At 37.0% G+C, this 22,052-nt stretch overlaps 1 protein-coding gene across 1 annotated transcript in view; it reads right to left on the reverse strand.

The window, feature by feature from the left end:
* The window catches only part of LOC117298327 (dihydrolipoyllysine-residue succinyltransferase component of 2-oxoglutarate dehydrogenase complex, mitochondrial-like), a 34,466-nt gene that overhangs the window by 6,770 nt on the left and 5,644 nt on the right, over positions 1–22,052 (reverse strand). The window contains exons 2-9 of the mRNA XM_033781514.1: positions 21,866–21,899; positions 20,723–20,774; positions 11,529–11,611; positions 11,161–11,235; positions 7,994–8,049; positions 7,080–7,188; positions 4,698–4,874; positions 1,842–1,915 (exon numbers count right to left, since the gene is read on the reverse strand). Coding sequence (XP_033637405.1) covers positions 1,842–1,915; positions 4,698–4,874; positions 7,080–7,188; positions 7,994–8,049; positions 11,161–11,235; positions 11,529–11,611; positions 20,723–20,774; positions 21,866–21,899 — 660 coding nt within the window. The remainder of the gene's footprint in view (positions 1–1,841; positions 1,916–4,697; positions 4,875–7,079; positions 7,189–7,993; positions 8,050–11,160; positions 11,236–11,528; positions 11,612–20,722; positions 20,775–21,865; positions 21,900–22,052) is intronic.

Here is a 22,052-nt window from a genome sequence, read left to right on the forward strand (position 1 = left end):
CACATTACATTCTGTAAGCCCTGTAAGTTATTTGTAAATCTGTGAATTTTTATTTTTGTTTCTGTTCCGAAAGTGTATAATGGCTTTAAGAGCGTCGGACTCAAGCTCAAGCAGAGTGTGGGGTTGGAGTCCTGGTTATGGCAACTGTGTCCTTGAGCAAAATACTTTACCACAATTGCTTTGTTCTTCAGATGGGACATTAAGCTGTAGTTCTAGAAATGGTAGTTCGAATAAAAGATCCTATAACACTAATCCTGGAAAAGTAGGGTGAACCCCAGTGTTTCTGGTTCACATAGCAAGCAGTTTAGCACCCTTGTTAGGTTTCCTCGGGCTTGCAAAATACAGTGAGTAAGTTCACTTATGAGACGTCTTTCGTTTCATTATCAGAAATATCATACACATGTGGACTGGCAATGAGGTCACAAGAGCACATCTATCCCCCCGAAGCCAAAGGCCTAAGGAAATAAGTTCCTCTTGTTGTCAAGTGTGGATAGATGTGCACTAGCGGCCAAATTCTGCCAGTCCATATGTGATTCATAACACACCTTAATCCATAATATAAAATAAGAAAGAAAACAGTCTCAGGGTTTTATTACTAAGCTGCTCCACCTCAACAGTTAACTCATGAGCACTTAAATCATATGCAGTTCAACAATTACAGGAATGTTTTTAGTTTCCCTAGATTCAGTCTATTAGTTGCTGTTTACTGGTCACATCATGAGAGGGCGCTGTAACCAGTCACCAATGTTTAAGTGTATTGCCCGGCTCAGGAACAATTTTGCGCAAATTATGTGTGTGCGATGTGTTGCCGCGGCTCTTGTTCGAGGTGTTGAAAATCTCATGCACTAGGCTATATTAGTTAACCCCATGTTAAGGTGTTTCAGCCAACCAGAATACAGAACTAGCAAGAGGTGTTTTATAAATAATAACTCAAATTACATTGCTTTCAACTCAATCTGAATATTTGTGTGTGCGCCAGCTAAACAAGAAAGTTTCTTTGACAGAAACTTTTTTTTTTTTTAGGCAATAGACCAATCCATTAGGCTCCGCCCTCGACGCACATGAGAGCAAGCACACGTGGGCTTCTCCAATGCCTTTCTGCACAACTCTGCCATGCGCGCCAAGATACACACACGCATGTCGGACCTTATTTGTTAGACCTTCGTTGCTTTGTGATTGGTCACTACGCATTGGGGCGTAACTTAATGGATCGGTTTATTCGATGGGCTGGTGTAGCTTTTTTCTATTGTCGATGTTATGTTTGTTATTTTTATGCACTTATGCTTTTATACCTAGTCGCGAAATGAAACCATGAAACCAAAACATGATTTAAAATGATGCATTTGAAATGTTAAGACCATAAGTTTTGTTTTTTGTTGTGTTTTTGGTGGACTCAGTATCAAGCCTGATGCTTCCTGGAGGCATTTGCCTCCAAGCCCCTGGCCGTTGCCTTGCTGCCCTTTGAAATCTTACAGCACAAATTTATGTTTCCCCTCATACAGTATGCCCGAACTATGGATAAACCGTCTTGCAGAACAAAGTACCATGCCTGCAGTTTTCTTGAAGCTGGCAATTCAGACTGAATACTTCTCATATTCACAAACATAATTTCAGTAGCCACAATATGTTGTTTTTTCCCCCAATGGCAATTATGTATAAGAATCATGCACCACTACTTATCCTTGAAAAAAAAAAATACTCTACTATTCCCCAAAGACCAAGCGTTTACATTTCAACACTAATCTGCATTTTGCTACATTAGAATAATTACCCACAATAGATTGGGAATCACTTAAGGGCAATTATGTATCCTCATCCAATATTGCATCACTTTTACTTACTCTTTGTTCTGTCCTGGCTGTGGTAACAGGTGCCCCCTCTACAACAGGTGCAGCCATTGGAGTCACTGATGCAGCTAAAATTATCAGGATGAAAAGAGAGGGAAAAAACAGTTTAGTAAAAATTGTGTCTTGTGAAGCACGTTGACCTCAATAAGGCTTTAGAATCGTGTTAAGAAATTCTAAAGAAACAGACCCATTAAACTAACCACCAAAAGAATACATAGTCAAACAATCTGCTATGTTATTACCACTATCTGTTACCAGCAAACAACTTTTTACTAGACTTTTGAAATTTATATTCTGTGCATTAAGGAATTCTAAAGAAACAGACAAAAAACAAATCTGCATAAGAATACATTATTAAACAAACAGTAGTTATCATACAGGTTATGACCACTATCTGTTTAAAAGAGTTAGAAATAAACCACAAGGTAAACTAACTGGGTAAACGCAAAAATATGACAGTGCAGGGTGACCACCATCATGGGGCTTTGTAGTTTAATTGGTCATGTGCCAGGGTGACAGGAGATTCTGTCAGCCTATACGGCAAACTGTATACAAACTTCTTGTGATAGCGCCCTCTTTTGAGTCCTCCTCCTTCAGGGCATATTAATTTCCCATATGGGGGGACAGAACCTCTGGAGGACATGTATCCCTATGACATCAGCACACCAATCTGGAGGTGGCTGGTTCAAATCCCATTCTTCCATGTAACTGCATCCACAGAATGGAACAAAATACCTTCTTTCATTAAAGCCGCAAAACCCACAGACCAATTTCAAAAACTTCTGAAAACACATCTCTTCCCTGTTTAAGCTTTTCCCTTTTTTTTCTTGCTTTTCAAACATTGTGTATGTAGCTTTTCCGATAAGATTTTGTTGTTTATTGTGCATTTTCAGTTTTGCGCTGTGATTATACTATGAGGAGCGTTTCTAAATACCTGTTATTATTATTATTATTATCCAAAATCAACCCACGTACACTGATTCTCAACTTTTGCCGTTGACTGTATTAAGAGTTCCTGCCTGTAAGAGTGTACCAAGTGGTGATTCATGGGTTCTCAGATCTTCTTCTAAAAAATTAGAGTGATACATCATCATACCAAACGAATAAATCCAAAATTTTAGTTTGCTGACGCTTTCGGTTTTGGAGTTACCAGTTATCAAAGTTTCGGCCTAAAAGCCCTCAAGAAACGAATAGTACATTCCCTGTAAACACAAAAACGTGCGCCAAGGTCATCCCAGAAAAAGTAAAACAATTTTTGAAACCTCCAGTTGGGCTCATAACAAAAGTAAAATAAAAAAATTGGGATCTCGTGGGCACATCATGTTACGCGCACCTGAACCTTTGATGAACAGTGCCCTCGTGCCATTTTCATCGCTTCATAACTCAGCGCGCCTATAAGATCCCATGAATTAAACAAGTTCAAATGAAAGAGCTTGCATCCCTAAAACAAATTTAAGTGCAAAGTGAGTGGGATCTCGTTGGCGCAGAGAGATAATAGAGGTCAAAGTTCAAATTTTACCAATATATTGTGTTTTCGCACCTCCGTAACTTCGCGCGCCAACAACAAAAAATTGTTTTAATGGCAACTGGGTATTGGAACAGTTTTCATCTAATGACAAATGAAAACAAAATCTTGGGATCTCTGCAACTTGTATGTCAAAAGATTTTTTGAAAATTTTCTAAAGTATTGTCATTCCACACATTTTGGCCTAAATTGGCACAACATTCACTTTTTTCATCACTGTAAGTATCTATGCCAACAAGATCCCATCAATGTTTTCTTGTATTTAGTTAAGCTGAGTGTTCCTAAACAGATTTCAATTGAAAAATAATTGGGATCATGTTGGCCCACCAATATAACAAAGGTCAAAGGTCATATGAAACTACACTACTGCCTATTTCGGGCGATTTTGCGTCGTCTAGAAATCCACGCGCCAATATGATCCCATTAAGTTGTCTGTGTTTTATGATTATATAGATTCTCAGCAACACATAAAAAGCAAAAACCAAATGGGATTTGAGTGGCGCTAACAAATATTACAGATCAACATGCCTATACTTATGCATTGCATGTGGCAACCGAAAGTGAGAAATATCCCCCAATTTCAAAATGTTGGCAAACCATGAAGGGGATAGGTCTCCAAAACGAATTTTGGTCAAGAGATAGACTGGACTTGTTTTTACAAATGGTGTTAGTTTAATGTTGGTTGGTAACTGTTGCCAAGGTCAAAGGTTACAAAGAATATGGGTGTTTTTTATATTTCTGTCAAGAGCCAACTTCAGAGCCTTTTCAAGATTTTATTTAAAGAGGCTCTATCCTTTCAGTTTGGGACAGCCACTTATAATATATAGGCACATATGGTTGTCCCTAATTAATTATAGAGCCCTTCCTTATTTGATAAAATGTTGACAGGGCTTCGAAGTTGGTTCTTGACAGAAAATCCTATAGGCGCGTTGAGTTATGAGGCGTTGAAAATGGCACGAGGGCACTGTTCGTCAAAGGTTCAGGTGCGCGTAACATGACGCGCCAACGAGATCCCAAATTTTTTTTTACTTTTGTTATAAGCCCAACTGGAGGTTTCAAAAAATGTTTTACTTTTTCTGGGATGACCTTGGCGCACGTTTTTGTGTTTACAGGGAATGTACTATTCGTTTCTTGAGGGCTTTTTGGCCCAAACATTGATAACTGGTAACTCCAAAACCGAAAGCGTCAGCAAACTAAAATTTGGGATTTATTCGTTTGGTATGATGGTGTATCACTCTAATCTGCGAACCCATGAATCACCCCCCCCCCCCCCTAATTTGGTACATTCTTACAGGCAGGGACTCTTAAAGCGAACATGTACTCACCAGGTTTAGATGTCATAGGTGCAGTCGGCATTGGAGGAACAGGCGGTGGTGATGTTGGTATAGAACCCGCCACTGACTGAGTAGGTTGAGGTGGTGGTGGTTGGGGTGTAGGTGCAGCAGTGGGTGCTGCTGTAGATGGAGCAGGTGCATCTGGAGCCTTTGGTGGTGGTGCATCACCTGTTTAAAACAAGATGATAGTTAAGTAGGATTTGAAACTTTGAATTGCTAGAAATACGATATGGAAAGGTTTGAGGTAACACCATGCAATGACTACCTCTAAATGAGTTGGAGTGGTTTAAACTCGACGTTTCGCTCAGTATGCTCTGATCGTCTCCAGAAGACATCAAGATGATAGTTAACGTTATTGTTGGTGTGGGTCTCCTAATGTTAAATACTACTTGAATGTTTTAAAGAAGATGGTAGTTATCTTTATCATTGGTTTGGGTCTCCTGTATTGTTAACAAAATTACTTGATTATTATTATTTTTGTTTGATATACCAACAAGATAAGATTATTTTTGACAGCTGATTTTGTCAAATAGTGTGGCTTAAAGAAAAATCTTTACTTAAGTTTTGTGACATAAAATATTCTCCCGTTGCTCAAAATGAGCAAATTTGTGATCCTAAGGTCCTTGTCACAAGAGGCAACTTTTCCAGGCAACTTGGAGGCAACCAACTGCAGTGCATGCTACAGGAACACTTTAGTTCATATGAGTAAAATGTTCAACCAATGTCTTACGATCTTTAAGAGTGATGTGTGAACATTCAAATGTGAATGCATTATATTCTTGGAGACTGCCTTGAATTGGTTGCTTGTGAATTGCCTCTTGTGACATACCCCATTAAGATATCTTAACAGATGAACTCCAGGAATGTGGACAAATGCATATTTTGTTTATGCTTTTACTTCTTTGTGGATTAATAGAATGAAATTGTATTCTTGTTCCTTGTGCGAACCTTCCACGCTTTTAAAAACTCTTCTATCTTCGGACTCCTCTAAAATTCTTGAACACAAAAAACTAATCATCATAACTGTAAGGCATCAAATGAAAAACAAACAACAATTATTACCCAGTTAAGCATATTTAATTGGATTTTCCCTGACCACTAGAACTGCCTACATGCATATCGACTCAAGACTTAATTAAGTCATTGGAAGTTAGTTGCAGCGCATCCCTAGAACCACACGTGAAGGCAGTTGTTGGCAGTTTCTGCTGGTACTTTTAACTGCAGACGTAGAGAGGTAATTTGGTTAGGACAAGGTGATTAAAGTGTCTGTAGACAGCCTTAAATGAACTCAACCAGTAATTTTTGTATTTTATTGGTGGGGTTTTTTCATTGAGGATTTTTTTTCTTCTCATTTGATGGGATGGGAATGAATTGTGGTGAATAGTACAAAACTCACAGAGATCAAATTACAATGAAAAATAATTCCAATTTCTTAAAAAAAAAACCACAAGGACAAGAAATCCTGGTGTAAGTGTCAAATCGAAAAAAAATACAAATCTTCACGAATAGCACGAAAGAGAAATTACACAACAAAATTATCCAAATATCTTTCCTGCCAAGAATCAGTAACCTGTTTATCTGTTTGTTACATTTGTATCTGGACGGATTGACCAGACTAGTGTTAAGAAGGGAGCCCGAGGTTATGTTGAGAATACTATGAACAGATTAAAAGGGGCACCACCAGTAAAATGCAATAGACCTTCAAGTGTGGGTCACTTTTTTTAAATGGTAGTTAACTGCAGACATGAAAACCAACAAGGCCTTTCAGGAGTATCCTCGTGGAAATTAAATACGCTAATTTTTACTTGGTAAAAATAAATAACAAAGAAATATTTCCTACAAGACACATGCATGAAATTTGGTCCAGAGACGAAATACAGAGGGGAAAGGACTTGTACAAAATGAACGAGTCAACTTGTCATGCAAACTTATCCCATGGCATCACATGGTACTATCACCCGGTGGTTTGTTTCAACTGTGGCTATAAGGACTCCTTGGCCCACAATGGTTGCCATCAAACATTTTGTGGTATTTACAAGGCCACTAATTTGGTGCAAGTCTCCAATTCAGATTTTGATCATAGTTTTATTTATATTTACCCGGTAGCTGTATAGACTACTACTCATCCTAGCATTGTGATTCGCTTCACTACGCGATTTTGTTTTCTTTACATGTTAAAACAATAAACATTGCAAAGTATCTCCAAAAGCTTGAATACATGCTAGTCTTGCTCAGTCCATTCCCTTTCTAATAACGTACAGTGTAAGTCTCATTCGTAATCAAACAATTTTGAGAATATTTGGTTCCCACAATGATTTTGGGAACTGTAATGTGGCACAAATTTCAGAAATCTGTTTTAATATTAGTACTTACCAGATAGCTGTACTTTAAAGAGTTCTTGTCCAGCGATGACAGTGTCCCCGTCCCCTGCAAGGAATTCTACAATGATGCCACTTACTGGAGAGGGAACAGGTATTGACGTCTGTAAGACAAAAAACAAAGGACATCAGTTCAACCGGGCTTACATTTATCAACTTTAGTTTAGTTTTAGTTTTATTAGACTTTACACTGGCATGAAAATATAAATATACAAGACGATACATAAAGAAATACTGTATCAACTACCAAAACATTAGTCTTGGCTTTCTAAGGGCCATGTCACATAAGGCCAATGCAAAAGGCCACTTGAAGACAACCAATTCCAGAGCATCGAATTCAAGTTCTGGTGGTTCAGCCATCGAGGTGTGGGTTCGAATCCAATCATGGCACTTGTGTCCATGAGCAAAACACTTTGTTATATAATTGCTTCTTTGAACCAAGAGGTGAAGATGGGTGCAAGGGTATAGGTTAATATTGTGTTTGAGAAATCATTTAGAGCACCACGGCAGCTAGGGGCTGTATACTCCCCAGGAAACTGAAAAAGATTACAAGAATATTACTGCCCAATGACCATGGCACTAATGTAAAGCACATTGATATATTATTGTTAAATGTGCTATAGAACGAGCTATTATTTTTTATTAATCAATAGGAACACATTGGTTTCACAAGAACTGAATCAAACAAGAGGCATTAGTCAAATGGCTTCTTACTGCCCAAGAGAAAATGCTGTGAAAATTGAAATGGATTGTTCTTGCTCCTTTGAGAATGCTTGGAACGGTTACCTGTACAACTGCCTCATATGACATGACTTTACAAAATATCAAAGTAAACTTTCTTTCGATAAACTGAGAAAAAATGAAAGAGATAAACTCAATACGTATGAGTACCTCAACAAGTAATATTACCTTATCGGTTTCTATCTCTCCGACAACCTCATCTTCATTCACATAGTCACCAACGGCTGCACAGAAAACAAAGAAAGAATGATAGAAATACAAATCGTATGAAGGAATATGTGACAGATAGAATAAACAGGAGGCGCTAGGTTACAAGACCAACGTATGAATTGGTGAAAAAAAGAGAGAGAGAAAAAAATATGATCTTCCCATGAATTGTGGAAGTGTCGTGGCCGAGCGATTTAAGAGCACCGAATTCAAACTCTGGTGTTTCTGATCAGCAGAGTGTGGGTTCGAATCCCCAGTTATGACACTGTGTCCTTGAGCAAGACACTTAACCATTGCTTCGTTCTTCGGATGGGACGAAAAGCGTTGGTCCCATGTGTTGTGTAACGCATGTAAAAGAACCCAGTGCACTTTATCGAAAAGAGAAGGGGTTCGCCCCGGTGTTCCTGGTTGTGGCTACTGTATGCGCTGTAGCACCTTGTAAACCCTTATAAGGTGCTAACTAATTGGGTCTCAATATTCATCATTGCAATAACCTATCTTTCTGAAAGTTTGTATATACTCAGCGCCTTGAGTACCTTGTTTGGTAGATACGTGCACTATATAAGACTTCGATATAATTATTATTATGAATAGAACTCGGCAAAATTCCAAAAAGGAATATAATGTTGAGTGAGCATATAAAAGATTTTTGAGTAGCAACTGACAAGTTTAATGCAGCATTTTCCTATTCTATGCAAGGGAAATTGTTCATTGCCTTTACATATATATGTATGTATAATATAGAAGTTCATAGTCATTGCACCATAGCTGAATACATAACTTGAAGAAAAATAGTTAATGTAAAACATACCCCATATGGTAGAAAGGTTAGTGGAAAGTGCACAATGCAAAGCTACATTATGTGGAGAAGCACATGTTAACCATATTATGCACATAGTATTCACACACAAAAATATTAACACTGCAGCTTCAGCCAATATAAGTGTCCTCACTGTTTATCAATTTAAGAAGCTTCTTTGGATATTGAGAACCTAACACCATTAAATATCGCTTCTTATACAGTCCTACAATTAAGTTTATCAGGATAATACTTCCAAAAGTGAAATATGAGTAATTAATCATCCCTCAGATCTCATTGTTGAAACACAAACTCAACATCTCATGTAGAATATAGCAGATGCTAAAATAAGAGCCACGGCAAATTTATACATCTTCCATGTCAGGATAAGTTTTAGCACTCATCCAAGACAGCTTGTGTTTCCCGATAGTGTTACACGACCACATGTGGTTTTGACGTAAGTAAGCCCATCCCCATCTTGTGTTTGATATCGGCCTCCACGTCTTATATAACAAGAGAAGGAGCGACATGGGGCCAGACTACAAGATGAAAGTTGTCAGTGATACCTGTTGCTCACAAGATGGATGGAACAAACAGTCTTTTGGATCTGCCTGACTGATTTTGAGCATCCTCGGTTACAAGCAATTATTCGATTTGGTTTCACGACCAAGATCATCTTTTATTCTTGCTTGGTCTAGTTAGCTTATTGAAGCCTTCGGTGTTGACAATAAATCTAATTTCTTATTTAGAGCTGATGAAAAGATATATGAAAGAAATATGACAGGACAAAACGGCTAGTATAACATGGAGACAGAAATTTAATTGGCACTAAAAAGCAAATTTACTGTTAGCAATAGAAATAATATTGGAGTCTTATATAGTGCACATATCCATAAACAAGGTGCTTCAGGCACCTAAGACAAGTTTTTTAAGACAAATTTTAAAGATTTTATGAATTATAACACCAATTTATATGTAGCACCTTAAAAAAGTTTATAAGTTGCTGCTGAAACAGTGTAATTAGTGAGCCCACTTGCTCTTTTTCAAGAATTACTGATAAGAGTTTGGACAAAATCTCTGGAAAAGAAAACTTTACTTCACATTTCACATCTACAGATTTTCATCTCCTCTGAACTCCCTAACCTCGTTGGAGGAGTGCAACAAAACAAAACCAAATTCCTCAAAATGTAATGTGGTTAAAAAAGAAATGAATTTTTTTGTTCACGGCAGGAAATTAACTACCGATGTGGCGTTTATTTGATTTGATCATGCAATGCGGTTTTCACATATGAATCCACCAAATGAAACACGCTTGACCGTAATAAACAGTCAGATTTTATAAAACTGTGATTTACTTTCACTTGTTAGACTTATATTGGGAAGTTTGGTTCAGAGCAGTACAGACACGTCTCCTCGATAATTTAAGGTAGAGGTAGATGTAGATCGCAGCTCACCTCAAATATTTTGAAATGAAGACCTGGGGTGGATTTCACAAAGGTAGTCCTAACTTAGGACTAGTCCTAGGCAATGCTAATAGATAGGACTGGTTCTAAGTTAGGATGAGTTACTGGTCCTAACTTAGGACTCATCCTATCTCTTAGCATTGTCTAGGACTAGTCCTAAGTTAGGACTACCTTTGTGAAATCCACCCCAGGGTTACTGGCAATAATGGTGTAAATGTCCTGAATGGATCAAGAATGAAATAAATCACTTGTAATATAATGTTAGTCTGATGGAAGAAAAAGTTGTAATGCATTTAACAAAAATACTTTTTAAATTGATCTTCGATGACCCTCTATGGTTCTATTCTCTTTGCTTGAGTATACTTGTGTGCCAGCAGTTTCTTATTCACAGGGTGTGTACCACTACCTCTCGATTGGGAATGAATATATTATCATTCATCCAGATAATATATCTTACGTGGACGAGGAATCCTATTGTTTGATATTTCACCTCATTTTTTTCTTTATTCTTAATGCCCCGTCCCCCACCCCCCTCGGGCATGTCATTTAGTTGTTCAGATTTCATTAAATTGATAATGACAGATTTTGACTCAAAAGACCTTGCCTAATCACGAAAAGTAAAGCAAAGATGAGTGGGAATGTCTCACCTGAAATATTATCTCCAGGTTAATTGCCTTCTAAGGCCCTCCCGAATACAAAAGAATATGATTGATGGGCGATCTCGGCAGGCCATGGGATGAGAATTATCTTTTGTGTGATAATGAAAAATTGAATCAATTGTCCGTTTATGTGAAGAGTTTTGATGAATAGCCCTGACTTTCTTGCAAAAAAAAAAAAAGAGATTATGGGATGTCGGAGTTGCTCACCCTTTTCCCACCTGACGTCCCCTTCTGAAACAGACTCTGCAAAGGGAGGCGTCTGCACTGTTTGTACCTCCTCATCTGCGTTTAAAACAGAAAAAATAAAGCATCTGGTTTAGACATCAGCTATCAACCAGATATTGTTTTTAAAAACACGGCGCAAAACAAGGGGAAACAGAAAAACAAGGAAGTAAGACCAGGTAAAGCTGAACTGGGTTTCCTTAAATAAATAAGGGCATCGGAACAACCTCATACTACCAATATCATTTGTTCCATCAGAGAACACAAACAAAACCCAAACCACAATCAGAATCAACCGAAGACCACCACCCCCTAAAAAGATGTGAATAAACTTGGAAATAGTCTTCACTTACAGTATACGGTAGATGTTTGAAAACCTCTAGCTGCTGGGTTGGCAGTCACGATGTGAGGGTAACTTCTACACAGGGCTCTTGGCCTGAAGAAAAAGTAAAGTTCATTTACACTTTTAATAATAATAATAATAATAATAATAATAATAATAATAATAATAATAATAATAATAATAATAATAATAATAATAATAATAATAATAATAATAATAATAATAATAATAATAATAATAATAATAATAATAATAATAATAATAATAATAATAATAATAATAATAATAATAATAATAATAATAATAATAATAATAATAATAATAATAATAATAATAATAATAATAATAATAATAATAATAATAATAATAATAATAATAATAATAATAATAATAATAATGAATGTGCAATAAAGCAGAGGAGACTGTATTTCATATTGTTAGCGAATGCAGTAAGATGGCCCAGATGGAGTACAAAGGAAGACATGACAAGCTGGCCAAGGTGATTCACTGGGATCTGTGTAAGAAGTATGGTGTCAAAGTGCTTGCGAAATGGTACGACCATGTTCCGGAGAAAGTTGTAGAGAACGACCAGGTCAAGATCCTATGGGACTTTAACATTCAGACCGATCACGTTATACAACATAGGCGTCCGGATGTTGTGCTATTAGATAAGACGAAGAAGATGTGTCATCTCATTGACATAGCTGTGCCAGGTGATATAAGGGTAGCTTCGAAGGAGATGGAAAAGATCGAGAAGTACCAGGACCTGGCCAGGGAACTTCGTAAGATTTGGCAGGTAAAGGTAAAAGTAGTCCCCGTGGTGGTTGGAGCACTTGGCACCATTCCCAAAGCACTGGGGAAACATCTAGATGAAATAGGGACAAATGTGAGGGTAGATCTGTTACAGAAGGCAGCGCTTTTGGGAACAGCGAGGATCCTGAGAAAGACCCTTGAGATCTAAGGCTACGGGATGTAGCCCGGCTCGAGGAGTTACCGGCACAAAGGAAAATGAGATCTTTCTTTTGCATGCTGTGATAAAATGAAATAATAATAATAATAATAATAATAATAATAATAATAATAATAATAATAATAATAATAATAATAATAATAATAATAATAATAATAATAATAATAATAATAATAATAATAATAATAATAATAATAATAATACATAGTATTTGTATTGCGCCATATCCACCAAATTAAGGTGCTCAAGGCGCACCAGAGGGAAAGAGGAAAATCAGAAAGAAAAAAGCAATATTGCACAAGTTAGTTTTCGCACTAATCTTAAAAGTTTAAACACCAAAAATATTATGAATTAGTCATTCCAGAGAGTGGGTCCAACATGCGAACATCATCCCACAATTTTCAAAACATTTCTTTTCTGTTCTTAAGAACCAAAATTAATATTCGTTATCCCGATGCAAGTTTCCATCTATTAAAACATCTAGCAAGCAAGTATTAGAAGACCAAAGGGATTGTACAGGAATATATGGTATAACCAAAGAAATAGTACATTATAGAAGCGGAACCACATGCAATAAAAGATAAGCAACAGAAGTTTGAAAGCAATATGAAAGTCATGTTGCCATGTGACATTAAAAAAGAATTTCAAAATACCACAAAGTGGTTTAAAAGGAACACGTTGCCTTGGATCTGTCGAGTTGGTCTTTGAAAGCGTTTGTAACCGTTTGTTATAAAATGCATATCGGTAGAAAGATGTAAAAGTAGAATACAATAATCCACACAAACATGCCTCGAAATTGCACAGTTTTCCTTTTACCTCGTTGACTAACACAGTCGTTTATGGGAGTCAGATTTTGTACACCAATAAATGGCCAACCGTGTTAGTTCGCACAGTAAAAGCAAAACCACGCAATTTCGAGGCAAATTTGTGCGGATCACTGTATTCTACTTTTAAAACATCTTTCCAACCATATGCATTTAAAAAAAAAAAACGGTTACAAACGCTTTTTATAGACCAACTCATCCGATACAAGGCAACGTGTTCCTTTAATCATTCACAACCCAGCCCAAGTTGGAATATGAAAAAGAGACAGGTCGGCAGATGAGAGTTGGCAAATCTTTAGTTTGTTTTTCAATCTTATATTTGGAGCTAGATAAAAAATGTACAGTGAAAACAATAAAAAAACAGACATTTAAAAACCAAAATATCAAATCAAGTATTATTCAATTAATGGCAAAAAACTACATTACAGGTAAGATACTAAATCTTTTTGTAAGATACATCTTACCCCAAGAAAACCCAAATCTTTTTGACCTTTCAAAAAATGGAGCAAACAAATATGTTATGTGAATATTAAAATTAATGATGCTAAAAAAAAGCCTTAAAAAGAAATATAAAAATATAAAACACCAGCAAGTTTAAAGCAAAACAGGCACCAGACAATTGAAACAAGTACTGGTCAGTATTTACTACATGTTTCTTGGGAGTCACTGCTGGACCAGGCAGTTAAAGCAAAACAGGCACCAGACAAGGTCTTGTAAATGATGGCAATAATAAAAAGAAGAGTAATAAGATATAGAAGAGGTTTCAACACGCATCATCAAGTTCACTTCCGCCTGTATTTCCCGCCTTCGTGCATCACCGCTGATCCGCCGCCCAGTACTTAAGCAGCATGCGGCATCAGAGTCCAGCATTCTCCAGAAGACGATCAGAGCATACTGACTGAAACTTCGAGTTAATCCAACGGTTCTTTTCAGAACCACCCCAACTCATTTAGAGATTGTTATTACATGGTGTTACCGCAAATTCTTCTATATCTTATTTCCACCATGCAAAGTTTCAAATCCTACTTAAGAGTAATAAGAATACTTAATAACCGGAATGATTTAGTGCCAAATAAAATATATAAAAAAAACACAAACAAATAGAAGCTGTTGCAAACTGCTTACTTTATGATGGTATAAATGCACAAAAAAAATCGTTAACTGCCTTTCCTTAAAACCCTAGTAGATCTCAGCGGCCCTCGCCACACCCCAACAAAAAATTATAATACTAGTACAAGGAGCTAAGAGAATAGGGCGAGACCAGTATTAGTCTGAACCTGTAAGAGGTTAAACAATAGGTTGGTCCTGAGAAAAGTTTTGAAAGAAAACACAACTTGGCTTCAAATGATGCAATTTACTGCTAAAAAAAACCTGAACAGTCGGAATCATTTGCTTGTTCAAAATCAAATATAGTGAGTTATCATCGCACTCAAATAAAAGATTTCGGGCAACTACCTTTATTTGGTTAAACAAACAAAACCTAAGGGAAATTACTACCACCAAACATTTAACAAAACCTCTTTTTTTGTCTCCTTGGACAAGGGACGAAGAAAACAAAAAAATTGAACGAAATGATCCACAGTAATAACCAATTCAGCCAACCCATTACCTCTGATTGGCTCAGATGGCACAATAAGATAATGCGCCAACTGTCAAGTGAAGGGCTTTAGATATGGCCAATATAATTATAATGGATAATGCACGAGACGACCCGGTAGTTGGCTTTTCTCATTGTAGCATTCTCCTTCCATCAGCACTTAAAATTAATGAAGTTTACACTGAGGCAAAAGACACAATAGCTTCACAGTCTCAGGAGAGATAGTACTAGACAGTTTCCCATACCGAGACCACAACAGGTAATACTTTCATAGTACCGGGTACAACAAAATATTAGTAATTGGTTTTTGTACAGATGAGTCAAGCAATAATTCTTAAGGACAAACACACACCATCTTGTTCAAGTTTACAATCTGCAGTGATGTGAACATTTATATTTTTTAAATCGCTTTGTTCTTATAATAATGGGTAATGTTTTCATAAAAATAAATGCACGCTACAAGGAACAGAAATTTGTAAAAAGCAATTGTTACAAAAAAATACAAAATTACCAATAAGCCACATTGGACCGTTCGTTTGAAACAAGGGCTCAATTTCATAAAGCCTGTAAGCACAAAAACTTGCTAAATACAGAAGAGTATTGCTTAGCAGAATCAGGTTACCTGCCAAATTACATTAAGTTTGCGTTGTTGTGGCTGGTGTTCGACTAAATTTTTGCTTAGCAAAGAGAATTAAGAAGTTAATCAAACACATTTGTTGGTGCCCCTAAACTAAAAACAGACTTCATCATCATCCCTTTTTTGCCCAAACTGTTTCAATTGAGTTCCCATGTATGCAATAAACACAGGGGCTTGAATTATCCATAGCCATTCTCTAAATTTGAGATGTCTTGTAGAAAATTGGCAATATCATTAGCTGCCGATATCATTTCTCATCCTGTCTCCCATAGAGATGGCATCTATTGTAGTCCGTTGTATGGGGGCCCCGTCTTGCCACAAAAGGATAAATTAAGTCGTTCTCCTCATTGGTCGTTTGTTCTCCATAAACGTACTGGTCTCTTGGTGCCAGTGTCTCGGCTGGAGACTGAGTCGTGATGCCCTGGGGCGTACTACATTACCTTGTCTGTTGGTGATGATTTATGAGTTACATTAACATCATTACAACTACTAAGTCTTTGAAACCCGCCCCCTACATGTACACAGCATCTTCAAAATGAAGGTTTCTGCACTTTAATACAAGAATGACTCAAGCGATTATTTCATTTAGTGTTTTTTCCTTGACTACATACTAACAAACACACTTGAAAACCTTATTGTAAATTAATCTCCTTGAGCAAACAGCAAATATGGGGGGGGGGGTATGATTTTTGTATTGTGCATGTATTGTATAAGAACAAACGCAACGATCTTCTACATCCTATTGTAATTTAAGGAAAATATCAGACTCTGTAGAACCATCAATGACATGAGCCAGCAAAATTAACAGGAACCTTCTTTTGTAATTATGTATCAATTGAAACCAATGGTTAAAAAAGTATCTATGTCACTCTAGTAATAAGTCACACAAAAGAAACAGCCAAGATTAACGCAAACGAAATTGTCAAAATCAACACAAATTTGTTATTAAGCCGATAACAAACTTTCAAATGGTAACAAAAACCCAAGATACCAAATATTTTCCTTTATATTTATTTTAAACAGAGAAATCGTATATGAACAATTCCCAAGGAAAAGCCAGGTCAGAATTTTTTGTCTGCCAGCTCCTTTCCTTCTGCTGCTTATACAGAGGTCAACTGTGTAAAGAAAGCCTGTTGCTGCCGCACAAGGTCACAATTCACTTTTATGCCTCTTTGAAGGAAAGCGGGATGAATGGAAAATTGGCAACAAGGACTCAATAATTCAGTTGGACTTACTCCACACATAAAGAAAGATGTCGTCTAGAAGCCGGTAGTTACTGCTTGAGCAGCGATGCAAGACCAGCCCATTAATCAGCATTCAAAGGGTCTTTTCTGCATTTACCCCCACGCCACATACACAAAGGAAGTAAAATTTCTTTAGTCCGGGTCATGGGTACACGCAAAATACTATTCATGAGGATATTTTCTTTAGGAGCCCCTTGGATTTCGGGAACAATATCAGAGCGGCGAATCTACAGGTGCACAAAGTATGTGCATCCAAGTGAACACACTGCTCCTTGAGGAGTGATAACCCCTTTGAAGCTGTTCATTTCCACTTGGCTTGCGCCATTAATCATACATGAAATATTCTGGAACCATAAAGAACTTGGGTGTTTGGTGAACACTTGTTGAGTGTGTATTAGTATTACTAGCTATGTATACTATACAAATTGTGAGACATCTCAGGTCATTTGATATTGTAAACCTTGATGAATTCATTTCACTCTGTAGTTTTTTTGCTTCGATACAAAACACAAAGCTGCTTGTTTCTTTACAAGATATAGGGGCCTACGTGATACATTTTATACACTTTGCCTCGCATATTCATTATAAATGAGTCCACATTAACGGCATTTTTAGTGAGAAAACCAAAAACCCAAAGAAGTTTCTATTCTGCCAGGGATTATGTGTACGTTCATATTAGGCTTGTTCCAGATGCGGCTTTCAAAATAAGCAGTAAACCACTAAATTCAATTCTCAACTGAGACAGTAATTAAGACAGAAATATATTTCTCTGGAGGATTGGTACGAGCATGAACTTAATGTGGCAAGCATTTAAATTGAAGTTGATCCAATTGTTTTTTTCCCGTTAATTACCAATACAACCCTGTACGCTGCTTTTAAGGCATTATTTATGATTAATTCCTGGATACGTTGCAGGTGGTTGGCTAGTCTTGGTGCAAGACGTTTCTTGTTTTCCTTTCACGCACACCGCGGCCAATTCACCAACAGCGCCCGAACCGACTCACCTGACTTAGTCCACTTTCCGCACAGGAGAAACGTCTTGGCCCATTTGCATGTTTGAGTTTATGTGACCTTATATACATATTCAACGTGTGGGTCAACAAAATACTACGCACGCGCACAACTGGAAACAGATAAGCGGGCCAGCCTGGTAACTTGAATGCACCCGTTGACGAGTAAAAGCCTCGCTGCATGCTACTACGGCGGGTTTTGTTGTGCATGCAAAGGTTGCAATCACTGATCTGTGTTATTATTAATTAGAGATCAGCGGTTGCGATCGATTGATGGAGGGAAGAAATTAAAACAAAAAACGTCTTGCACCAAGACTAGTGGTTGGCAGGTCTATTGGTTAACTTTTTTTTAAAGGTTCACCGCAGGCTTCGGCAAGTGAGTATGCCTGCACTTAAAAAATTTATTCTTCACCAGAATGGAAAAAAAGCAGCATAGACATCTTAAATTTTAATTACCAAAGCAGGCTAACTACCCTTCTAATGCAACGTGCAGAAATTTTCTCCTTGATCTAGCATATAATATTGCAATGCAGCTTCTCAAGTTGAACTTCGTACCTAGTAATCAATTTAAACCAATCTTGATCACTTTTAACATTCATGTTTCGGCGGTAAGTGTCCAAACTTTCCACTGAACACCCCCTAGTTTAGTATTCACATAGTAGTCAGCTCCCAATGCTGACAGAAAGGGAGTTTTGCTGTGAACACCTGTTGATATTTTCAACCGAGTACAGAAAATAGTCAAATAAATCACATGACTGAATCCAGTTTTAAATTGAGTATTTCGGTGTCATAGTGAATGCTATTATTTTACCATGGCTGAAGAACTTCATACACATTAAATTAAATGGGTTCACGCTGATGTAAGGTTATACCACAAATTCATTGACACCATTTCTCCCACAAAAAAACTGCTTAAAGGCAGTGGACACTATTGGTAATCACTCAAAATAATTATTAGCACAAAACCTTACTTGGTGACGAGTAATGGGGAGAGGTTGATGGTATAAAACATTGTGAGAAACGGCTCTGAAGTAACATAGTTTTTGAGAAAGAAGTAATTTTCCACGAATTTGATTTCAAGACCTCAGATTTAGAATTTGAGGTCTCGAAATCAACCATCTAAACGCACACAACTTTGTGTGACAAGGGTGTTGTTTCTTTCATTATTATCTCGCAACTTTGATGACGGATTGAGGTCAAATTTTGACAGGTTGGTTATTTTATGTGTATGTTGAGATACACCAAGTGAGAAGACTGGTCTTTGACAATTACCAATAGTGTCCACTGTCTTTGAAATGTCATCCTGCGAATTGTCATCATCTTTTAAAAGAGTTACAATATTGGGTTATCCACATACATGCTTCTGTATCCGGTCAGTACGTGCAAATTTCAGCTGGTATGCAAACAACTTATTATTTTGATTAATATTGCTATTTTTTTTTTTTTGATAAAAATCAACAAGAGACAACCGTATATACATGTAGAATGCCCAAGCTTGTACAGTAGGGCATTTACAACCAAGATAAAACACCTAGTAGAAAGATTCTGAAGATCTTGTTTGAATTCAGCGTGCTTTGGCCAAACTTCCAAACATTTTGGTCTTGATTGCCCCACAGTTCTAAACAATTCTGGGATTTAACCCAATTGATAATCCACAGGTACACATTTACCAATCATGTTTATTTCTAACAAATTATAATGATATGGTACACAGCACATAAATTCCATTAAAAAAGGAAATTGCAGATAAGATTAAATTGCTGGAGTTTAACAGCTCCCCTAATTGTTGTTTGAAATTATAAGGCATACACAAGTGCCACAAAATGCTCAATAACGATGGTGATGATGATTTAAATAATAGATGTTAATTTACGAGAAGATCAAAATGGTGATTACTCCCTACTGGCTTCTTTGGTCCATTGTCAGCGCTGCCTCGTAATTGTTTTTCATAAGACTGCTCAAGAAAAAGATGGATAGCCGACGCTACACATGAATAGCCATCTACCTGAAATTAAGTCTGCTGTGCAGAACACAATGGGCCATCAATTGTGCTGCGTCGTTCTTAGAAAGAACAAAATTCATGGTGTATATTTATGGATCCGTCACGCCATTATAATATTCTCTGCGATGTATATATATTGGGTCTACCTTGGTCATTATGAAAATGGCAAATTAAATCCTTTTGGCCTCATATAATGTTGAATGCGAATCTTATTAAATTGTCTGCGATGCGTTTAATATTATGAGCATTTAATAACAATGTTGAATTGAATCTCTTGTCTTAAACTTAAACTGTTGCTGGTTTGTAGACAACATCTTTTTGCAAAAATTAGCAGAGAACAATAGATGACAAATTTACAGCAATTAGGGATGGGGGGAGGCTAGTTGGAAAAACATGCTTGGATAAGTCAAACGGGTGAAGCCTTCCTTAGGAGACAAATAAATATAAAAAACACAACAAAAACACAACAAAACCACAACAAAAACACAACAAAAACAAAAAGGGCACAACAAAAACAAATCAAGTTTCATGATAAAAGATACTAAAAATCAGCATACAATGTATCATAGAACATTACATCAAACTTCTTGTGGATGAGCCCATGTGTGGGTTTGAATCCCGGTCTTGACACTTGTGTTCTTGAGCCAGACACTAAACTATAATTACCCGGGAGGTAAATGGGTAAATATGAGGGTAGTTATTGATGTGAGTGATTAACAGCCTGTGCACCAATTTGGATGCGGGTGCTGCAAACTCCAAAGGAATAGAACTAGATGGAGACCACAGCGGCCATGGACTCTCTTGCCCTGGTCTTCGCTTCAGTGCCCCTACAATAGTGCCCTTTGCAAAATGAAAATGGGCTTGCCCTTGCAAAGATGAAGGTCCAGGCACAGGATCCATCTTTTGAAATGACAACTTACCTACGCCATAGTTGTGATATTTCCCTGTCGTTAACTGCTTGCGTTTTGGAACCTGTAAAAATATAAAGGTATTAAGTAAGGTTAACCAACAAGGACAATAGCTTTTAAAAAAATTACTATAGCAGTGCAGCAAGTAACAATCACTGTCTAATAAAACAGAAATCCAAAGCCATTTGTGTAGTTCATGTATGTATTTCAGTATTTTCTTTCATTACAGTATTTATTGCTTTTAGGCCCCTATATCATAGAGCAGAAATAGTAGCAAATCACAATATAATCTGAACTAGAACAGTGAAACTGCCAATACGGACACTAACATACATTGCGCAGTGACCTACCGGTATATTATTATACTAATAGAAAATTAATTACTGATAAAAAAACAATCGTTTGATCAACTGATTCATGGGTGGGGACATTAAAAACAAGTTTGCACTTGACCAAGACTTGGGTTGAAATGGGAGTGTCAGATGGGCTCAGGGTGGGGGTGAGAGCTGACTGGGAAGAGAAAAAATAGGCAAGGAACAAATAATAAAATTCATATACATACCCAACACTTTGTATACATTACATGTATGTAGGCTATAATGTGTTTGAAGTGTGTGTACATAATTTATAAAACGTTACCGAGCCAGAAAATAATTGCTACTACATGCACTGTTCTTTGTTGCAAACTGCTTATACACCGTTCACACAGCATTACGACCTTAGGAAGATCATGCCAATCACCCCGATCTCAAAAAATTATCAAGTCGGGGCATGATCGCCGTTAAAATCCAGCAATTTGGCAAATTGAAGACTCCGCCCAACTTTACTTCTTCTCCGTAAAAAGTGTTTCTGTCACGCTACCACAACAATTACTGGCGATTACAAGACCAGTGCCGACCAAGCGGTTTTCTACTTCTAAATGATTGCCGACGGTGATAATCCCATGTAAATCATAATCAGTTTACTAATGTAGTCCTTATTTAGTCCATCCACTAAACAATGGTCCAACAGAATTGTAAAAAAAAACTTGTAGTTGGCTCTGGATGAATTGGGAATTGTTAGGGTTGTACAACTTTTAAAAATTTGCAGTTGGAAATGGATTCATATTACATAAATGCATAAAATACATTATAAGTTACTAAAACTTTACAGTACCTTCATGTGAAAAGTTCCTCAGAGCTTGACAAGTCTGGAAAAAATAAATACAGGAAAAGATAAATTTAACGAGAAATAAAGACTGTTAGGATGCCTCCTTGCCCCTAAGCTTTCCCCTTAATATTAGAAATAAATTGTATTTGTGGAGTTTTGTGGCAGAGCGGTCTAGCATGCCAGGCTCAAGTTC

The sequence above is a fragment of the Asterias rubens genome, chromosome 1 (assembly GCF_902459465.1).
Source record: "Asterias rubens chromosome 1, eAstRub1.3, whole genome shotgun sequence".
In the NCBI taxonomy this organism is placed as follows: Eukaryota; Metazoa; Echinodermata; class Asteroidea; order Forcipulatida; family Asteriidae; genus Asterias; species Asterias rubens.